At 36.0% G+C, this 18,757-nt stretch overlaps 1 protein-coding gene across 2 annotated transcripts; it reads left to right on the top strand.

The window, feature by feature from the left end:
* Positions 1 to 469: 469 nt before the first annotated feature.
* On the top strand, positions 470 to 15,576 carry LOC109091533 (leucine-rich repeats and immunoglobulin-like domains protein 2). Of its 2 annotated transcripts, none has more exons than XM_019105304.2 (18): positions 470 to 1,043; positions 1,845 to 1,919; positions 2,119 to 2,253; positions 2,483 to 2,623; positions 2,820 to 2,963; positions 3,453 to 3,596; positions 3,768 to 3,911; positions 4,728 to 4,808; positions 4,896 to 4,967; positions 5,622 to 5,690; positions 5,837 to 6,000; positions 6,143 to 6,454; positions 9,448 to 9,729; positions 9,829 to 10,272; positions 11,063 to 11,215; positions 11,320 to 11,460; positions 11,639 to 11,899; positions 12,412 to 15,576. In XM_019105304.2, exons 1-18 carry the CDS (start codon positions 862 to 864, stop codon positions 12,597 to 12,599), a joined length of 3,132 nt encoding a protein of 1,043 aa, XP_018960849.1. In that variant the 5' UTR covers positions 470 to 861; the 3' UTR covers positions 12,600 to 15,576. The 2 variants fall into 2 exon arrangements, with proteins under 2 accessions (XP_018960849.1, XP_018960848.1); XM_019105303.2 differs by having other exon boundaries at positions 12,406 to 15,576.
* Positions 15,577 to 18,757: the final 3,181 nt, after the last annotated feature.

The raw sequence follows: 18,757 nt of genomic DNA, 5'->3' as shown, positions 1-18,757 counted from the left end.
GAAAAATAACAGTACATCTTTAGATTTTTTTTTTAATCAGATCGTGAAGGTGACCATTATATCAGGCTGAAAGATGATAATGACAGTTCTGTGCAAAATTCCTTGCTACAAAAAATGTAAACTGTTCAGACAGATATTAAATGAACTCAAAATATGTATATTTATTTAAATTTTTATAGAATACCAAGCAGAGTTTGATCCCTTTAAATGTATTACAGTGGTTAAAGTTTTGGGTAGGGAACAAGCCCAAAATAAAATATCTAGCAACTTCATAATTATACAAAGTAAATAAAGAGATGGAATTAAATCGAAAAGCTCTCATAATATGCACTTTAAATTATTACTTTCATAAAACATTTATAACAAACAGTGAAAAAAAAAAAAAAAAAGTTAGGTTTGACGGATTAGTCGACTGGCCAATGATGCGAGGTCTCCAGCAGCACGTGACAGAGGGGTGGATCACGTGTCAACGGAAGAAGGCGCTTTTGTTTTTCCTTGGGAAAAAAGTCGAGGAACAATGTTTGGAAAGGCGACTTTTAGCTATATTCTATTTTTCTCTCAAATGCAAACAAACAGTCTTATATAGGACATTAAATCTTTCGGAATACCTAAATTACATCTCCTCGTCTTGAAGCTTGTTTGACGCTCCGTTTGGGAATTCTTGAAGCTGCAGAGATTGCAAGGCGGAAGAAGGGAATTTCGAAGGGACGAACCGAGAGAGATTTCAGCAGAGCCTTGCAATGTTTTTCAACCTGATTCGAATTCATATGAAATCATGCTTATATTTTAAAACACAGACTAGTCTCTGTGTCTCATTAATGTCATAATTTGGACTGATCATTTGCGATCAAGAAGCTCAAAATGGCGAAGGGCTGGCCCATCCCCCAGGCCCTGCTCCTGCTCGTAGTGAGTGTCGCGGGCCTGGACACTTGCCCTTCTCCCTGTACGTGTTCTGGTGGTCCAGGTGCAGCACAGTTGCTGGATTGCAGTAGGAAGAGACTGACTGCTGCAGCTCTGGAAGCTCCAGCCTGGATCACCCATGCGTGAGTAACAGAAGATGTTTACATGCTCTGGTGATCAGCCTCCAGCGCTGTGCGAGGTCTGAACACGTGCGCGATACTGACGCACAGCTGATTAGTTCACATTTGTTAGTTGGGTGCAATTCTAGTTAATATTTATGAAATGTTTTGTTTTGGCATTACCTTGAAATGTCACATGATTCTTTGTAGAAATACAAATTTTCCTCTAAAATGTTTAAATTTATTTATACTATAATAAAATTGGGTTTTAGTAACAAAATAGCATCTTGCACTGATTGGAGCAGAGGCGTCACTGTCCCTCTACAGCCTACTGTTTGATAAATACATTTTTAAGGTCGTAAAATTCCAACATGAAAAATTATTTTGTAGTAAGTTAAAGACCTTTTAGTATATATCTAAAAATGTCCACCGATGCTGTGATGCAGCAGTTTTTTTCCCTGTGAAATATTTTAAAGTAAACATATGAATGACTTTATATTATATACTATTCCTAGTTTAGACTCTTTGCTTTGTTTTTGAAATCTGATTTTAAATATACAGTAGTGTGAAAAGTCTTTTTTACCAGATCTAACGGTACAAATGATAGACTTGACACTTGATCCTCCAGTCTTAAATATTGGGTTATGCACTTGCTATTATTATTTTTTTTTTGTGGGTGAGCACGAATAGATAAGCCTTTTGCTATTCCTTTAGTAATTTTCCTCAGTTTTAGGGTTTACAACAGACTGTATTGTTTTGGAAAGTTGTTTCTTTTTCTGTGAGACTTCTTTTTCAGGTTTTAATACATTTTCTCTGTGAATTTAGGTCTATGAATCAGAATGAACTTACAGCGGTGCCTTTTCTTGGAGATGTCTCATCCAACATCACAGTGCTGTCACTGTAAGTTTCCCTCTGCGTTTCATTGTTTTTCAGGCTTCACTGCTGTTTATAGCTGGTGAAACTGCTCCAGTTGCTTATGTAGTGTTACGTAGTTGACTGAAGCGTTGATGTGGATTATGTGTTAATATTTTACTTTTTTAATTAAGAGTAAATGTTGTATGTTGGTATGGTACTATAACAATCTGCTGTTCGTTCTCAGTGTTCATAACCGAATCTCTGAAGTCGTGGCGGAGCAGCTGTTGCCATATTCATCTCTGGAAAGTCTGGACTTGAGCTCTAATTCTATATCTGAGCTTAAAGCCGGATCATTTCCTCCTATGCAGCTGAAATATCTGTGAGTTTTTGTACTCGGGCTTGTCTGAATTATGCACCTTCATAAGACTGTGTTCAAATTCTAGGTACATTAAGAGAGCTTTCTGAAGAAGTTATACTTTTCCCTTGAGTTTAATATCAGTTGTTGCTTTGATCTTTTTGTCATTGAATAATGGATGTTTTTCTTGGTGTTTCTGATTACTTTTGGGGCTCACGGATATTTGTCTGATTGTCTCTCTCCGTCGCCACAGCAACCTGAGCAAAAACAAGATAAGTTCCTTGGAGCCCGGTTGTTTTGGAAACATCAGCTCCCTTCTGGTGTTGAAGATAAACCAGAACAGACTCTCTGTGCTGCCTGATAAAGTCTTCACCCTCTCTCAGCTCCAAGTCTTGTACGTATTCAAGGCTAATGAATAGGATGTTTTTGCTGTGCTCAGTTAGATTGTGTCTGACAGGATCACTGCGTGCTAAATGCACCTGATATTATCAAGTGAGGAGTTCATTTCCCTTATTGTCTTGTCTCTCTCCGATGGTTTGAAGGAAAGTAGCATTGTAATGTGCCCCTCTTTATGTTTTGTCACTTTTCAGAGAGTTGAGGCGCAACAGGATTCGTGTCATTGAAAGTCTCATTTTCAAAGAACTGAAGGCTCTTAAATCATTAAAGATGCAGCGCAACGGCATCACAAAGCTGATGGATGGAGCTCTCTTTGGTTTGGAAAACATGGAGGAACTGTGAGTCCATGCTTCCAGGGTTTCAGTAGATCATTTAAAATCTTTAAATAGAAAATATATGTAGATAGAAATTGCCGTTTGCCAAACAAAAACAAAACTTAAATTATTTTAAAGGCATTTTTACAATAGTTCACTGCTTGTATTAAGCAATGTGGCATGGTTCCTTTGGGGAAGAAAATCACCATCATATATATATATATATATATATATATATATATGTGTGTGTGTGTGTGTAAGAATTTTGCCAAAGAGGCTGGACAATCATTTATTCATTTTATTAGTATTATTCATATTTTTATTTTTATTTTTTTGGCTATATCACTTAACTTTAAATAGGACTTGGCTTTAGTAGTATTTTAATTTAATGATTTTTCTATTTAAAACCATATATCTGAGATTATTATGTTTTTTAAATGTATAATTTAAGTTTCTGTTTCACATGCATCAGTGTAGTGATTTATGGGTGACGTGTACTCTGTTCTCTTCCAGAGAGTTGGAGTATAATAATCTGACAGAGCTGAATAAGGGCTGGTTATATGGCCTGCACATGCTCCGGATTCTGCAGGTAAATCAGAACAATATTGGACTCATCCGAGCCGATGCCTGGGAGTTTTGCCATCGCCTGGAGGAGCTGTGAGTCTCTTCAGCCCTGACCTTAACGTTTAATCCTGTATACAATACTGTGAAATTATTCACTTCTTCTAGAAATGGATGATCTGTCTTTGTTTTTTTTTTCTTTTTCTTGAGGTGTTGTATTTGATTGTTGGCTCTCAGGTTATGCATATGTGTGTGTTTTGATTCCAGGGATTTGTCCTTCAATCACTTGAGTCGTCTGGAGGATTGGGTGTTTTCTGGTCTCAGTCTCCTGCAGAGTCTCAACTTGGGTGACAATCAAATCTCGCACCTGGGAGAAGGAGTGTTCAGCAGCCTGGTTAACATTCGCACATTGTAAGATAACACACATTTCCCTTCTGTCTCTCATTTTATGCAGATCATTTTTGGTAGCACTATAATTGTAATTGTTATAATTAATATAAATAATATAAATAATAATAAGTGTTATAATTTTAATTATATTTATTTTTATAATATATATTTTTTTATTTCACAATAAAATATGAATATTACATGTTTTTTTAAGTTGCAGTAATAGCTAAAAGTATTAGAGTTCTAGCAAATAATAGGTCTTACAGTTTTGGTGGTAAATCATGGCATACATTACTGATTTTTCTGTATTTTTTTTTCTTATCATTTTCAAACATGCCTGTATTTGCTCTCAGATAATTAACAGGTGTGTTTGTTACCCAATGATCTTAATGAAAAATAGAAGTAGCACTGAGCTCTATCTCTGTAAAATAAAAAGAGCCCCTAATTACAAACAGATACAGTCTATCCCTGTAGTTTAAGCCCTGTATGAATCCTTCTAGTTTAGTTTCATTTCAGCTTACCCCACAGAAAAAGAGCACATTCAAACATGCCCACTTCTCATAACCTCAGCCGTGTTCCTTTGGCACAGTTGTAAAAGTGATTTCAGCCTTTTACAGTCAGCAGTGCGTGAAAACAAGCTCAAAATACTCCCACATACAGTACCTTCTATTATACATGAAACATGAGCTGCCTAGAGCCCTAAACTCAAGTCTCTGTAGATGTAAAATCACCCAAATAAACCAGCTCTGACATTTTAGATTAATAACAGAAAGCATGTTCTACAAAGCGGCAGTTTGAAAATATTCTGATGGGTCTCTTGATGTTTGTTCATTCTAGGGACATCCGAAATAATGAGATCTCTCTTGCCATCGAGGACTTGATTGGCATGTTTGTGGGTTTGAAGAGGCTGAACTCGCTGTGAGTTTGTTGGTGGATACGAGCTGTTTGATCTGACTCAGAGATGTAAAGTGTGGCTTGACATGTGCGTATATGTGTGTTTTTCAGAGTTTTACAGAATAATAAAATCAGGACCATCACTAAGAGAGCGTTTGAGGGGTTGTTGGAGCTGGAGCATTTGTGAGTCTCTCTTTCAGCCTTGTATCTCTTTTATAACTCAGAAAATGACTTTATTCCGCATTCTAAGCCATCACAACCTGTTTGTTTTGTAGTCAAGGACAGGCACAGACTTCCATAAAAATATAGAAATAAAATAATAATATCTGGAAGAGTTTTTGTATTACTCCATCCAGTAAAAATGAGACATGATGTTTTCAAAATGCTATGAGATATGAAGTCATATCACAACATTCAAAGCAACAGATCTTTTGTTCCGTATTCTTCTGTTAGAAATAAATTCGCAATTGTGAGATAAAGCCTTTTTTTTTTTTAACACTTAGGAAGAAATATGCTTCCATAGTTCCATCGAAGAGCTAAATGTTTACTTGATTCAAGTGAAATTGAGCATCAAAACTTTATAAAATACTGAAAAGACCCATTTATAGAAGTCATGTTTAAAACCCTTTTTAACTCTGACTCTATGCAATGCTCTAGTTTATAGATTCATAGATTTAAAAGGTTATACTGTTATATTGTTCTTATTTGTATTTGTGTAAAGACAATATGACTACAGTATAATCCAATATAATCTAGTCCATTCCACTATTCAGCACACACCAATAATTTTTGTTTTGTTTTTCCATTGTAAATACTCTTTTTAAATTTGTTCTGCAGGGACCTGAGTAAGAATGGCATCATGTCTATTCATCCTGAAGCTTTCACTCTTTTAAAACTTAAAACACTGTAAGTCATTCTTTGCTTTTTACAGACTGTATGTATTTCATGTATTTTCTTTATCTTTGCATTTTTGTTGCATCTTTGTCTGTGCAGACAGTGTTTGTATATTAGAATAGTATTCTCAGTAATGCTTGTGTTGTTGTCTTCCTCAGTGATCTGAACACCAGCAGCCTCCTGTGTGACTGTCAGCTGCAGTGGTTGGGCCAGTGGTTGATTGACAGTCAGTTCCAGCAATCCTGCACTGCTGTCTGTGCTCATCCTGCCTTCCTGGCAGGATCTAGTGTGCTTGCTATTAAACCCGAGGATTTTGTCTGCAGTGAGTGACCTTTCAGTAACAAAATGTCCATGGCGACCTTCTCTGTTTTGTGTCTTGTGCCAATAAAAACTTGGTTGATTTTCTGAAACTTTAAATCGAAGCTCTTTCTTGCATTGAGATCTCTTTATTGTCTCACTCACAGATGACTTCCCTAAACCCCAGATCAGCGCTCATCCCAAGACCGATGTGGCCTTGCGTGGGACCAACATCACTCTGAACTGTTCTGCGTTCAGTAGCAGCGATTCTCCCATGAGCACCGCCTGGCGCAAAGACGGAGAGGTGCTGTATGAAGCTCAGGTGCAGAACTACGCTCGGTACCAGGATCACCGCCTCCTCTACACCACCGTACTCCACCTGCTCAATGTCAATTTCACAGATGAGGGCCAGTACCAGTGTGTGGTCTCCAACCATTTTGGGTCCAACTACTCCACTCTGGCCAAGCTCACTGTTAATGGTTAGTGCTTCATCAAAATTGATTGCTACATAAACAGCTTTCGTCCTGCTTTTTCTTCTGTCATAGATCGTATTCAAAAAATTCTTTCTATTAGGCAAAAATTAATTTTTTGGAGATTAGCGCAATTAGTTGATTCATCCTTTGTGTGTGAATTGGAAATACAATGTAATGAGCACCCGCTAATGTCTATGGAAGCATATTATTAGTAGTTCATATTTTAGCATGTTTTAGTTGTGCAAGTCTTCATACCCAGAAGTGATCTTTCGTGCTGATCTCTGCGTACAGCTGTATTTTGCACTGGTCTGCAGTTTTGATGTAGTTACAGAATTCAGAGTGTTTGCTGGTGTCAGATTGTTAATTTAAAGTGTCGATCATGCGATCATCTGCAGGAATTTTGGATTGGCGTATTGCTGAAGCGCTATGATCTCTCCAATGCTTTGATAAGTACTTTGCCATTTGTTTTATCCCTCCCCTTATTTACCCTCATTTCTCCATGGTTGTTTTCAGAGCTCTGTCAGTTTAATTTTCCTTGTCTGTTGAACAAACATTAGCAGCCCTCTGGGATGCTGACCTCAGCAATTTAATTATTCTGTTTATATCAGTTCATGATATTGATGGAGGAGTACATTTGTAACCTAATAATAGAATATAACAACAACAGAAACTTGATTCATAAAGCAAACACTGTAAAAGCACATGGTGTGGTTTAGGGTTTGATTGGCCAGTGGGTTGTATGTTTTTGTAGCCATTTATTCAGAGAATGAATTCTGATGTCATTTCATAAGTAGATAATTTTGTTAATATTAGTGTTATATAACTATAACATTATATTATCTTACATAAAATTATTTTAAGGGTTTAATGACTATTGTACAGGGTTGAATACGATGAATGATACTATAAAAAAATACTTATTTTATTATTTAATATTATTTAAATATTATAACTACATTTTAAAAGTATATATATATATGTGTGTGTGTGTGTGTGTATGTATGTATGTATATATATGTATGTATATGTGTGTGTGTGTACCGGTGTGTGTGTGTATATATATGTATGTGTATGTATATATATATATATATATATATATATATATATATATATATATATATATATATATATATATATATATATATATATATATATATATATATATATACACACACACACATTTTTTCTTTATTTTTTTTAAGTCCAGACCACTTTATGAATGGATAATAATATTAATAGAAGTAATGTTAGGCAAACTAATTTCCCTATTTTAAAAACAAAAGTCTTACAAGGTAACAAAATGTAAAATAAAAACGAATGGCAAATGTTTAGGCCAAAATGGGCGAAGATAAAAATCTTTGTCATTATTTTATCATTGTTATAAAAAAAATAAGAACAAAGATGCCACTACAAAACACGTAATATACAAATAAAAAACATTGCTTTATTTTTCAGGTACAGTAGATGTATTTAGCAGCAGCATTCAAGAAATTAATTGAACAAATATATATATATATATATATATATATATATATATATATATATATATATATATATATATATATATATATATATATATATATATTATAACTTTTACACCCTTATATCCTAATACACTTCACTGTATAAATTATAAATTTTTTCTTATTAAAGCAACTGTATTTTAAAGTTCTTCAGTCAAGAGCAGTGAGTGATTTTTCTCTTTGTGTTTTGTTTTATTAACATTAAAGGGATAGATGAAATTCTGTCATCATTTACTCACTCTCAAGTTGTTTTAAACCTGAATGAATTTCTTTCTTTTGTTGAACATAAAAGTTATTTTGAAGAATCTGGGTAACCAAACAGTTTTTTTCCCCAATATAAAACCAATGGTATTTGTCCCCCCTACTATCACAGTCAATGGTGACCAGCAACGGTTTGGTTATTCACATTCTTCAAAATATCTTCTTTTGTGTTCAGCACAAGAAAGAAATTAATACAGGTTTGGGACAATATGACAGTGAGTAAAAAGGGTGAACTATCCTTTTAATGACAAGCGGTAACATGTTTAGTACTATTAGTCTGCTGTCACTTTAAGACCTGCATGCATCTAATATTCAGGCATGCATCTGTTTTTCTCTCAACTGTTTACTTTCTCTTTAGACATAACCGCCAACTGTGTTTATATGTAAACCTTGTGTGTTTTTGACAGTATTAGTGCAATCAGATGTGAAAGAAAACTTAGTCCAGAAATCAGGCTGTTTAACGGCTTTTTTAGAGTGTGTACGTGCTCAGAAAAAACACATGTCAGAACAGTATGTGAATGTTTAACTGGCAAGGCTTTAAAGCACATGCAAATAATGTACTTTAGTGATTGCGAAGTGCATTGTCTTGTGAGTGTAACTCTACCGCTGAGTACACAATTGATGAGTGTATGTTGCGTTGTACGGTATATATTGAGAGTGATGCGTCAGAACTACAACTGATAGAATGTGTGCTGTAGCGCGATACTAAGATATTTCTTCAAAAGAAGATTGTGGAGACATTTTAATCATCCACAGTCAAAAAATATAATATCGCACACCCCTAATATGATTATTGACCTCAGTAATTTTATTTATTTTCAATTTTGAATGCAAACATGTGAATTCTGTTGTAGCATTTCATAAGTAGAAAATTGTAAATAATAAATGTTTTGTTGTTATATTTATAACAAATGTTATTGTATTATATTTTTTACATTTCCTTACATAATGTAGTAGTGGTATAGTATGATATCATATATTTATATACCATGGTGTTTATGTTGTACTCTATTGTAATTTTAGAATAATTACTATCATATTGGAATTACTATTGTACATGAAAGAAATCATTGTAATAACTTTCTTTTTTTTTTTCTTTTTTTTTTGAGACACTTGTTATTGTAGTCAAACTTTATAAGTGTAGTCTGGGTATTTCAGGCCTGTCTGGAATTACTTGTGTAAAGCAGTGCAAATAACTCTAATGGCTTTTTCCAGAGCTCCCCACCTTCCTGAAGACACCCATGGACCTGACCATCCGCACCGGTACGGTCGCTAGGTTGGAGTGTGCTGCGGAGGGACACCCGACACCGCAGATCGCCTGGCAGAAAGACGGCGGTATCAATTTCCCTGCGGCCCGTGAAAGAAGGATGCATGTCATGCCAGACGATGACACTTTTTTCATTGCTAATGTGAAGACCGAGGATATGGGCGTCTATAGCTGTACGGCCAAAAACGAGGCGGGCAGCCTGTCAACCAATGCCACTCTTACTGTGCTTGGTATAGTTTTTTACTATGGTCTAATGGCCAAAAATGTCTTTTGAATTATTTAAATTTGATAGTAGTTAAAAAATGAATTGCCTCTGGTCTGTTTGACAGAAACCCCATCCTTCCAGCGCCCTCTAGAGGACCGTAACGTTGCCCGAGGTGAGACTTCTGTCCTCCAGTGCATAGCACGTGGTAGTCCTGCCCCCCGACTCAACTGGACCAAAGACGATGCCCCATTGGTGCTGACAGAACGCCACTTCTTTGCCGCAGCCAATCAGCTCCTCATAATCGTAGATGCCAGCCCTGCCGATGCAGGGAAATACACGTGCATCATGTCCAACACGCTCGGCACAGAGCGCGGTCATATCTACCTCAGCGTCTCACCCTCGGCCAACTGTGACCCGGTGACCAGCATATACAGTCAGGACGGATGGACAACAGTTGGCATTGTAGTGATGGTGGTCGTCTGCTGCGTGGTCGGCACCTCGCTTGTATGGGTCATGGTCATTTACCACATGAGGAGAAAGAGTGAAGACTACAGCATAACAAATACAGGTCAGTGCACAATTTTGCTTGTATTAGTTTAAATAATTAAAATGAAAAATGGTATAAATTACATGTTTTTTTTTTTGTTATATAATTTCTAGTTAATAGAAAATAATGCTTAGTCGTAGGGCTTTTGGGAAACATTGGTAATTTTGCTTCCCTTTAAAATTCCCTTTTTTGAATGGCAATGTGTGATTAATTGATCAACATGGTTGCGGTTATCTCAATCACAATTAGGATAGTATGCTTTTAAAGTAATTCAACACTATTTAACATACTACTTTTCATAAACGGTAACAATGTAGTGCAATTAGTTACATTTTAAAGTAATATAAGAAATTGTGTTTGTTTTTACTACCTTTTTTATAATTTGGTGTTTAACAAAAATGGCAGAGTGGAATAACAAATATTATCTTTACAAAATATAATGTATTATAGTTTAATGAAATAATGTAATTTAAATAGATGCTGTTTACTAGGATTTTTTTTTAAATACTTTTTTAAAGACTGCTTCAATATAGTATAATAGTAATAAATATTATTATAATCCATAATAATAATATTTTCCCATCAAAATTCAGTTTTTTGAACACCAGTATTCAGAAATACTGGTATATAATCACTGTTTAATCTGCACGATGTTTGTAGTTTTATTATATTATGTAAAAAATGCAACAGCCCTACCTAGTATTTAAAATTATAATGGTTTGAGCATGGATCAATAATTAAATAATTTGAAATCTATGCACAAAAGTGACATGAATTTTAATGTATAAATCTCTTTGTTGATGTATTCCAGATGAGATGAACCTACCAGCAGACATTCCCAGTTACCTCTCGTCTCAGGGTACGCTGTCAGAGCCTCAGGAGGGCTACAGTAACTCAGAGAATGGAAGCCACCAGCAGCTTATGCCATCTCATGCTAACGGTTACATCCACAAAGGCACCGACGGTAATGTCACCTTCAGAAAGGCTGTAAATATGACCACTCATTTAGTTTCTGAACATCATTATAATGGATGTATAATGCTGTCTTGTTGTGATGGGTTTCAACAGGAGTATGTTACGGTGAAGTGAGCAGTGATGTTGATCCAGATGCTAATGGAATGCTGGGTAGTCGTGTGGGCTCTTTCTTTGCTGGACGTAGCAGCTTCCACCGGAGTGAACCCAGAGAGGGACAGGCAAATGTCCCTAATGGTGACGTTAAATTTTAAAGTTTATATTATTTAATTTGCTTAAAAATAAATATTCTGTCATTTACTCACCCTCATGTCATTGCAAAGTGGGCTGTTTGTCTCGCCAGTTAACCTTATTGATCGGCTAATGGGTTTTTGGATGACTTGTCGACCGTCTTGACCTTTGTTTGTGTTTTTAGGTGGACCAGGTCCTCTAGTCATCTGCTCAGACTGCTACGACAACGCCAACATCTATTCGCGTACGCGTGAGTACTGTCCATACGCCTACCTGACAGAGGACGACCCACTTGTGTCTCAGATCTCTCGGGATGGACACCAGAGCAGCCATCAAGAGCGAGATCAACACACGGAGCATGCAGACGCGGCACTGGAGAGTTTTATAAGTCAGCAGAATGCCTCTGTGTTCCTCACCAACCATGAACCACGACTATATAGCACTGGTGAGATGAACCACATATTCTTATGCACCTCATTTCAGTCTAATTTTCTATTAATAAAGCAATATTGCTTTTATAAAACGGTTATTCCATATACATAGTAAGGTTTCACAGAATAAAAGTGTAATGATATAAATAAAAAGAGTATTCTTCCACCAAACAATCTAGTTCCTCAGAAACAGTTGTGGTTCCAACAAAGTGGTTTCCGAGCAACATACAGAAGTAAACAAAGGTGTATGTTTGTAGTGTAATTTACAACAGCAATGTGGGAACCCTGTAGAATCTGTTGTGAGTGTTCTTTTTTTTAAAGAAATGATCTGCTTCACATAATGAACACTAGTTGTGTGTCATGCATGAGTGAGTATTAACATGTTTGCTCGTCATGAAGACAGTGTCAAAGTAGATTTTTGCTATTTTTACTTGCCTTATGCATACAGTAAACAGAGAGTCTGCTCAGTAGGGTTTGGAACTGATCTAGTGCATGCACTTATTTCTCTCTATTTTTCTTGTCTCAGATGTCCCAAGCAGGTCATTTTGGGATGGTGAAGAAACCCACTCTTCTATCCTCGCCCAGGGCTCAGTGACTGTACACAAGCCCCCGATGGCGCTGTCCTCTGGGGACGGCCAAGAGGAGAGGAGGGTGGCACTGGAGGAAGGCTCATACAGGACTAACCCACAGGAAAGCTCCTCTGCGCCCACATAAACCTAGCCAGCCCTGTCTTCCCTCTAAACATCACCACTTTGTCCTTCAGTCACCTCCCAGTGCCCTCAGCCCACTACCTCCTTTGAGAAGCCTCATTGTCTGCCAAATGAAATGCCTCTCTCTTCAATGTTTACACTGCCTCTCTTGTCCCTCCCCACCATCTTCCTTTGTAGCTCACTGGGATGTGTGTGTTTCGTGGAAAACTCTTTCAAACAAGAGACAGAATTCCTGCCTTCACCAATCCTCAGCTAACCGGACTGGTTTGAGCCCTGAATGTAACATTTCCAAGAGCTCCACTAGTCCTACCGTAATGTGTGATGTACGAATTATGCCATGAGTGTTGAACCTGTTTGCATATGCCAAAGCTTGACCCAGACTCCCCTTTAACTTGATTCTGCTCTGGTACAAGACCTGTACGAATACTGACTGTGAAGATTGGACTGCCAAAAGAGGGCAGTGATGTTCTCTGAGTGATGTCAGAGGGCCAATTACCTGTATTGCATTTCTTATTCCTATTAGCAAGCGATACGGACTTATGACCAATAATGTGTTAACAGAGTTGACGGCTTTGTTGTTTCCACTGTTATTCTGGAGTTAATGTTATTTGTCATAAATAATGCTTTTTTTTGTGTGTAGTGTTTCTCACAAACCTAAACACATTCCTTAATTTCTCTTTCTGTTTTAAGGCACTATAACAGACTGTAAGAAAAATGTTGCGGATATGTTGCACCTTTGACAATCTGGCTGGGACAGCCTTATACGAATCATGATATGCTAACTTTTTACACTTCTTTCCCATGTTAAGCTTACGTATTGTTACGTAATTTATGCATTCTTGCAAGTGCACATCTAGTAGAATTGCAAATTTATTTGATCGATCAGCATGACTGAGCACCAGTGGAGTGTTTTTGGGGTGGGGCTATATTCTGACTGAACAATAGGAGAGTGGGGGAGCATTTGAAATTTTTTGCAATTCCATTTGGTGCCCTAGTAGTGTAGAAATCACTCGGTTCACCTTTAAAATGCGTGTATGCTGCATTTGAAATCCGTTGTTACTGCTGGATCAAACTGGTCTCGTCTTGTCGAGTTCTTTGTCTTTTATGTTGTGAACCTCAGATAGGTGTTCAGATCATCGTCTTAATTTGAGTTTTGCAAATAATTTTGACAGTTAGGAATAGTCATGCCTAGTAATTTTTATTGTTTTGGCCTTAGAAGTACAGCTGGATTTTTTAATTTTTTGCCTGTAAACATTGTCTTAAGAGCCTGTGTTCAAAACCAAAGACCTTACTGTCTTGCTGCCCACTCATTCAACAGACACCCACATTTCAGTCTGACTTTCAAGGCATTGTAACATCACGTGTAATGATCTTAAACAAATTCAGAGATTAGCAAGGTCATATTTAATGACTGGGTGGAGGGGCGGGGGGATGTATAAATTGGAATTTAGTCACTCAGTCAGTCCAAATGTATTTTTTTAATTTATGCCGAACTGCATATATGTACAGCATCTTGGTGGACAAGATTTTATGCAACCATTTGATTTCAAATATGCTTTTATGCCTTCCTACCTCTAGATCAGCATTTTTCAGGTTTCTAACACATCCACTACTTTGTTTTAAATGGTGCCGTCACATTTACATTTATGTGGCAAAAATCCATGGTGAAAATGCAGTCATGTCAATAGGAATTTGTGCTAGCCAAAACGTTTGCCTGTGCAGGTTTAAGTTTGTTGATCTTTAAACACAAATGCGCATCGCTTACCAAAATAAAGGTGTAGTCGTCACATTTACCCTTGCTCTGTGAAATTCTGCAGGTGAAATCAAGACACTTCAGTAGGAATCTGTGCAATTGAGAGTTTCATGTGAGGGCAAAAGTTCCCCATGCAGATTTTGCTTTTTTTCAAGCTGGTCACATGAATTCACCAGCTGACCAACAGAAAGCTGCTTTGTTTAAAAGTGACGTTTGTGTGAGCTGTTCTTTATACATCACTATGCTATTGACAATAGATATTGGACCTTTTTTTGCCTTGCAAAATGTCACTGATATTTCGCTAATGTGACCACACCTCAAGGCTGCTTATTTTAGAAGTGGTATCTGAGTAAAGAGAGCTTCATGAATCGTTATACTATTGATCATGGATAATAGACCTTTGCCTGCAAACTTTGCCAAAGTTTAACTAATACGACTGCGCCGTAAGATTTGGATTCACTTCAGTGATTGATGATCCAAACCATGTGTGTGGATCCCTGATTAAATCTTGACCATTCTTTTTGTAAGAAAGCTCCACAACAAAGCAGTACACTGATATTTTGCACTTTCTGAGCGTACAAAAGCTGGTTCTTGCATTGCAGCAGATATTTATGGTCACTGTCTTTTAATAGAAAAGATTTATTTTCAACCACTTTTCAACTGTGATGACTACCCCGATTTGCATATTGATTTATTGCATTTTGCACAATCTCTTGCCTTTCTGTTAGCTGTGCAATTACACTAATCCGAGACCTTGATGTCAAATGATGCGTCTGAAACCTCGCTGTGTCAATTTCCCTTGAAAGGAAAGGAGTGTCATCAGTGGCTTCCAGCCACGTTTAAAACATCTTCATTTTTCAAATTACTGTTAATGCTTGCGGGAGATTAGCGCAAAGCAGTTTAAAAGTAAGTGAAGAGTGGTTTTATTTTACTCTGAATTATGAGATTTTGTTTGGATCTTTAGAAATGGACAAGTGTTATTTCACTTACAGTTCTTTTTGATTTACGCCAAAGAAAATTCACATGGATCAAACCGCAAACCAAAGTTTAGCCTTAGTGCTTTGACAATATTTAAATGCTGCTTTTTTTATGTTTTGTTCATTTTTTGTTTATTTTTCTGTATGCTGTACCTGTACATTCTGTAAAGCATGTATAAAGAACATTGTTTCAGAAAATTCTGACATTTAGCTGACATTTAAACAATAAAATGAATTCAGATGCATCACGAGTAAAGAAGTACCCATGTTATTCAAATAAACTTCTTAGTGGAGCTAGCTAAAGTAAAAAGGACTATTGCTACTGCTCATATTTTAACCCCATAAAGCCTACTGTATCATATTTGATATGCAAATTCCTAAAATCCAAATTATCAGCATGATCAAAACTTTTCTTAAAAAACCCATTGTGCACAAACTTCTACATGGCTTTTCCCCTCTGATTGATAGTCCACCTACCAGTCATGGTACATCTCTTTTTGCTGTGGAATCTAATGATTTTTGTAGAGTAAACATAAAAATGCATTTTTTTTTTTTTTTTTTTTTTTTTTTTAGTAATATTTCAAGATGAATACTTGACTGAAGTAACTTGGGTTTACTTAAATATCCATAATTTTGATACAAAATTATCATGTATGATACACCAGTCTTTAAATAAACATAGGTTCATCTCTCAAGCATCATTAAATGGCATTGCATAATATTTTGCCTCCACAATAAAACACACAGCTTTGATCTTGCTAAGAAATATAACTGAGGTTATAAAGTGACAATTGGTATTTATATGTATTTTATATAAACACACTGATTTATATTACAAGCTATCAGAATTTCATCTTCTTTTTCTCCTTGATTGTAACCATATTCTATTTTTGATATTCTATATTATACTACAGTATATCAGCCATAAAAGCCCATCTATCTATCTATCTATCTATCTATCCATCCATCCATCCATCCATCCATCTATATGCAAATAAACAAAATATGAGTTTGTTGATATGCAATTAATTTTTGTTTCATGAACGAACAAAAGTCATTTTCATTCTGAGAAGTAGGAGAGTATATTGTAAGATTTTTCATTTTGAGCTATTCTTCAATGTAATAATAATAATAATTTGTGGGGGGAGAAGTATTGTTATTGTAAGTGTATAGTGTTAGTGTTATGTCACAGCTCACTTACAGTGTTGATGGTCTCAAAAAGTGAATGAATTATGCTAATATAGTGAACTGCAGAACTTTTCTGGAAGTTTTTGCTGAGTTTAAAAGGACACAGACTTATTTCAATCCCTCTAAATACTTGAAGTGCCAATTCTCATTGCCATCCTCCGAGAGATGTTCTGAGAGAGAAATTATAGTTGTGAGATCAAAGCATACCTCTGCCTGCTGCTTACCCTCTTTACTCAGCTTTATCAATAATTCATTCAAACACTAGACTCACTTTGGATTATTACACTAGTGGAACAAGGCCTTGCTGTGCCTCTGAACGCAGGGTCCTGCACAGCTCAAGAGACTAACTGAGACTAGACTAGAACAACCAGAAGATACCTATAAGCTAGTTTATTTGTGTTTGGAGCCTTGTACTGTCCAGATTTGATACAGAGGGGAACAGGCCTTATTGTTGTGAGGGGCTACATTTCAGTAACTATAAAAATAAACCTGATGTTACGAAACAAACATTCCTGATAATTCACACTAAACCTCTTACTGCTCAATCATTGTATTTTTATATCAAGTATCAGCAGGTCTTTGCTGAGTACAGATGGGTTTAGTTATACACTTTGTGAGCATAAGTTTTCATACCACTTAAAACAACAGTACTACATATTTTTATTCTAAGAGTTTAGTTCTATAGTACTGCCCAGAATAAGATATTTAAAATGGATAGTTCACCCAAAATTAAAAAATATGTCTCACCTTCAAGTTGTTCAAAACCTGTATGAGTTAGTTTCTTCTGCTGAACACAAAAGCAGATATTTTTAATATTGTTGGTAACCAAACAGTTGCTGGTAGCCATTGACTTCCATGGTATGGAAAAGAAGAAAACAATATGGCCAATGGTTACCATCAACTGTCTGGTCACCAACATTCATGTTCATGTTCAGTCATGTGTTAGCGTTTCAATTGTCTTGAGTTAATGGATATCATGTGGATCATTTTCATGCGTTTAGGTTGTTTTTCAACCTTTTTTTTTTGAAGCTTGAAAGCGTCAGTCTCCATTCATTGTAACTGAAAAGAGCAAGTGGCACAGTGTTCATAATTCCTCCTTTTGATTTTCACAGAAGAAAGTCACATGGGTTTGAAACAACATGAGGGTGAGTAAATGATGACAGAATTAAAATTTTTGAGTGAGCTTTTGAGAGCCAAATGTGTGTAAACCTTATTACTTTGTATTGTGGACTACACCGTATCTTTTGCACTGGATAGAAAAAAGAGAAAATGTTCTGCAAGGGGTAGTATATGTTATTTGAGCAGAGCTGTAGATACATGTGCCCTGGTCTATAAATAACTTAAAGGTTGAATGTAACTAACACACTGAAATTAGTTTCATGTCTGGTCTTGTTCTACAGTATAATTAACCGTGTCTACACACTTCCTGGTGCATTTCCTGTGTCTGTTCTTAATACTCTGGGGAAATAGGAGTCTTTCTGCGTTTTGAAGTGCACAGCAGTGATTGGAAATTAAATTGGATCCTTTACAAACTGGAGACGGCACTGTTTTGATGTGTCTTGACTTGTCTTTAATTAATAAGGGGGGTGGGCGCATGAATAGTGTCATGTTTGTCTTAAGCACTGGCAGAATGAGATTCCAGTCATGTTGCAGTTAAAACTACTCACCATAAGGTGGCAGCTTTGAGTCTTATGCTAAACAACAGGACTGCTATTAAGATAATTGGCCCTATAATTTGATTACAAGATTAAATATTCACTGATTACTTGAGATATCCTCACCTAGGCTTAATCTACTGATTAAATTACATTATCAGATTAATAAGAGAGAAAGAAAAATGGTAAGCACTGGCATTACATTTATTATTTTATCAAATTTGGTCATGGGAGCTTATTCTGAATGTTTTTTTTTAATTACTTTATATTTCTACATGTTATGCATTTGGCAGACAATTTTATCCAAAGTGACTTGTGTTGCATTTAAGGTATACATTTTATCAACTCATACATTACCTGGAAATTGAACCAATGACCTTGGCATTGCTAGCATATATACATCAATCTTTGACTTTCAAAAACATGCTGCAGACAAGTGTGTGTGTGTATGTATGTATGTATGTATGTATGTATGTATGTATGTATATATATATATATATATATATATATATATATATATATATATATATATATATATATACATACATACATCTTACAATATACTCTCCTACTTCTCAGAATGAAAATG

Source organism: Cyprinus carpio, chromosome A6 (assembly GCF_018340385.1).
Source record: "Cyprinus carpio isolate SPL01 chromosome A6, ASM1834038v1, whole genome shotgun sequence".
Lineage (NCBI taxonomy): Eukaryota > Metazoa > Chordata > Actinopteri > Cypriniformes > Cyprinidae > Cyprinus > Cyprinus carpio.
This window is presented reverse-complemented; position numbering and strand designations above follow the sequence as displayed.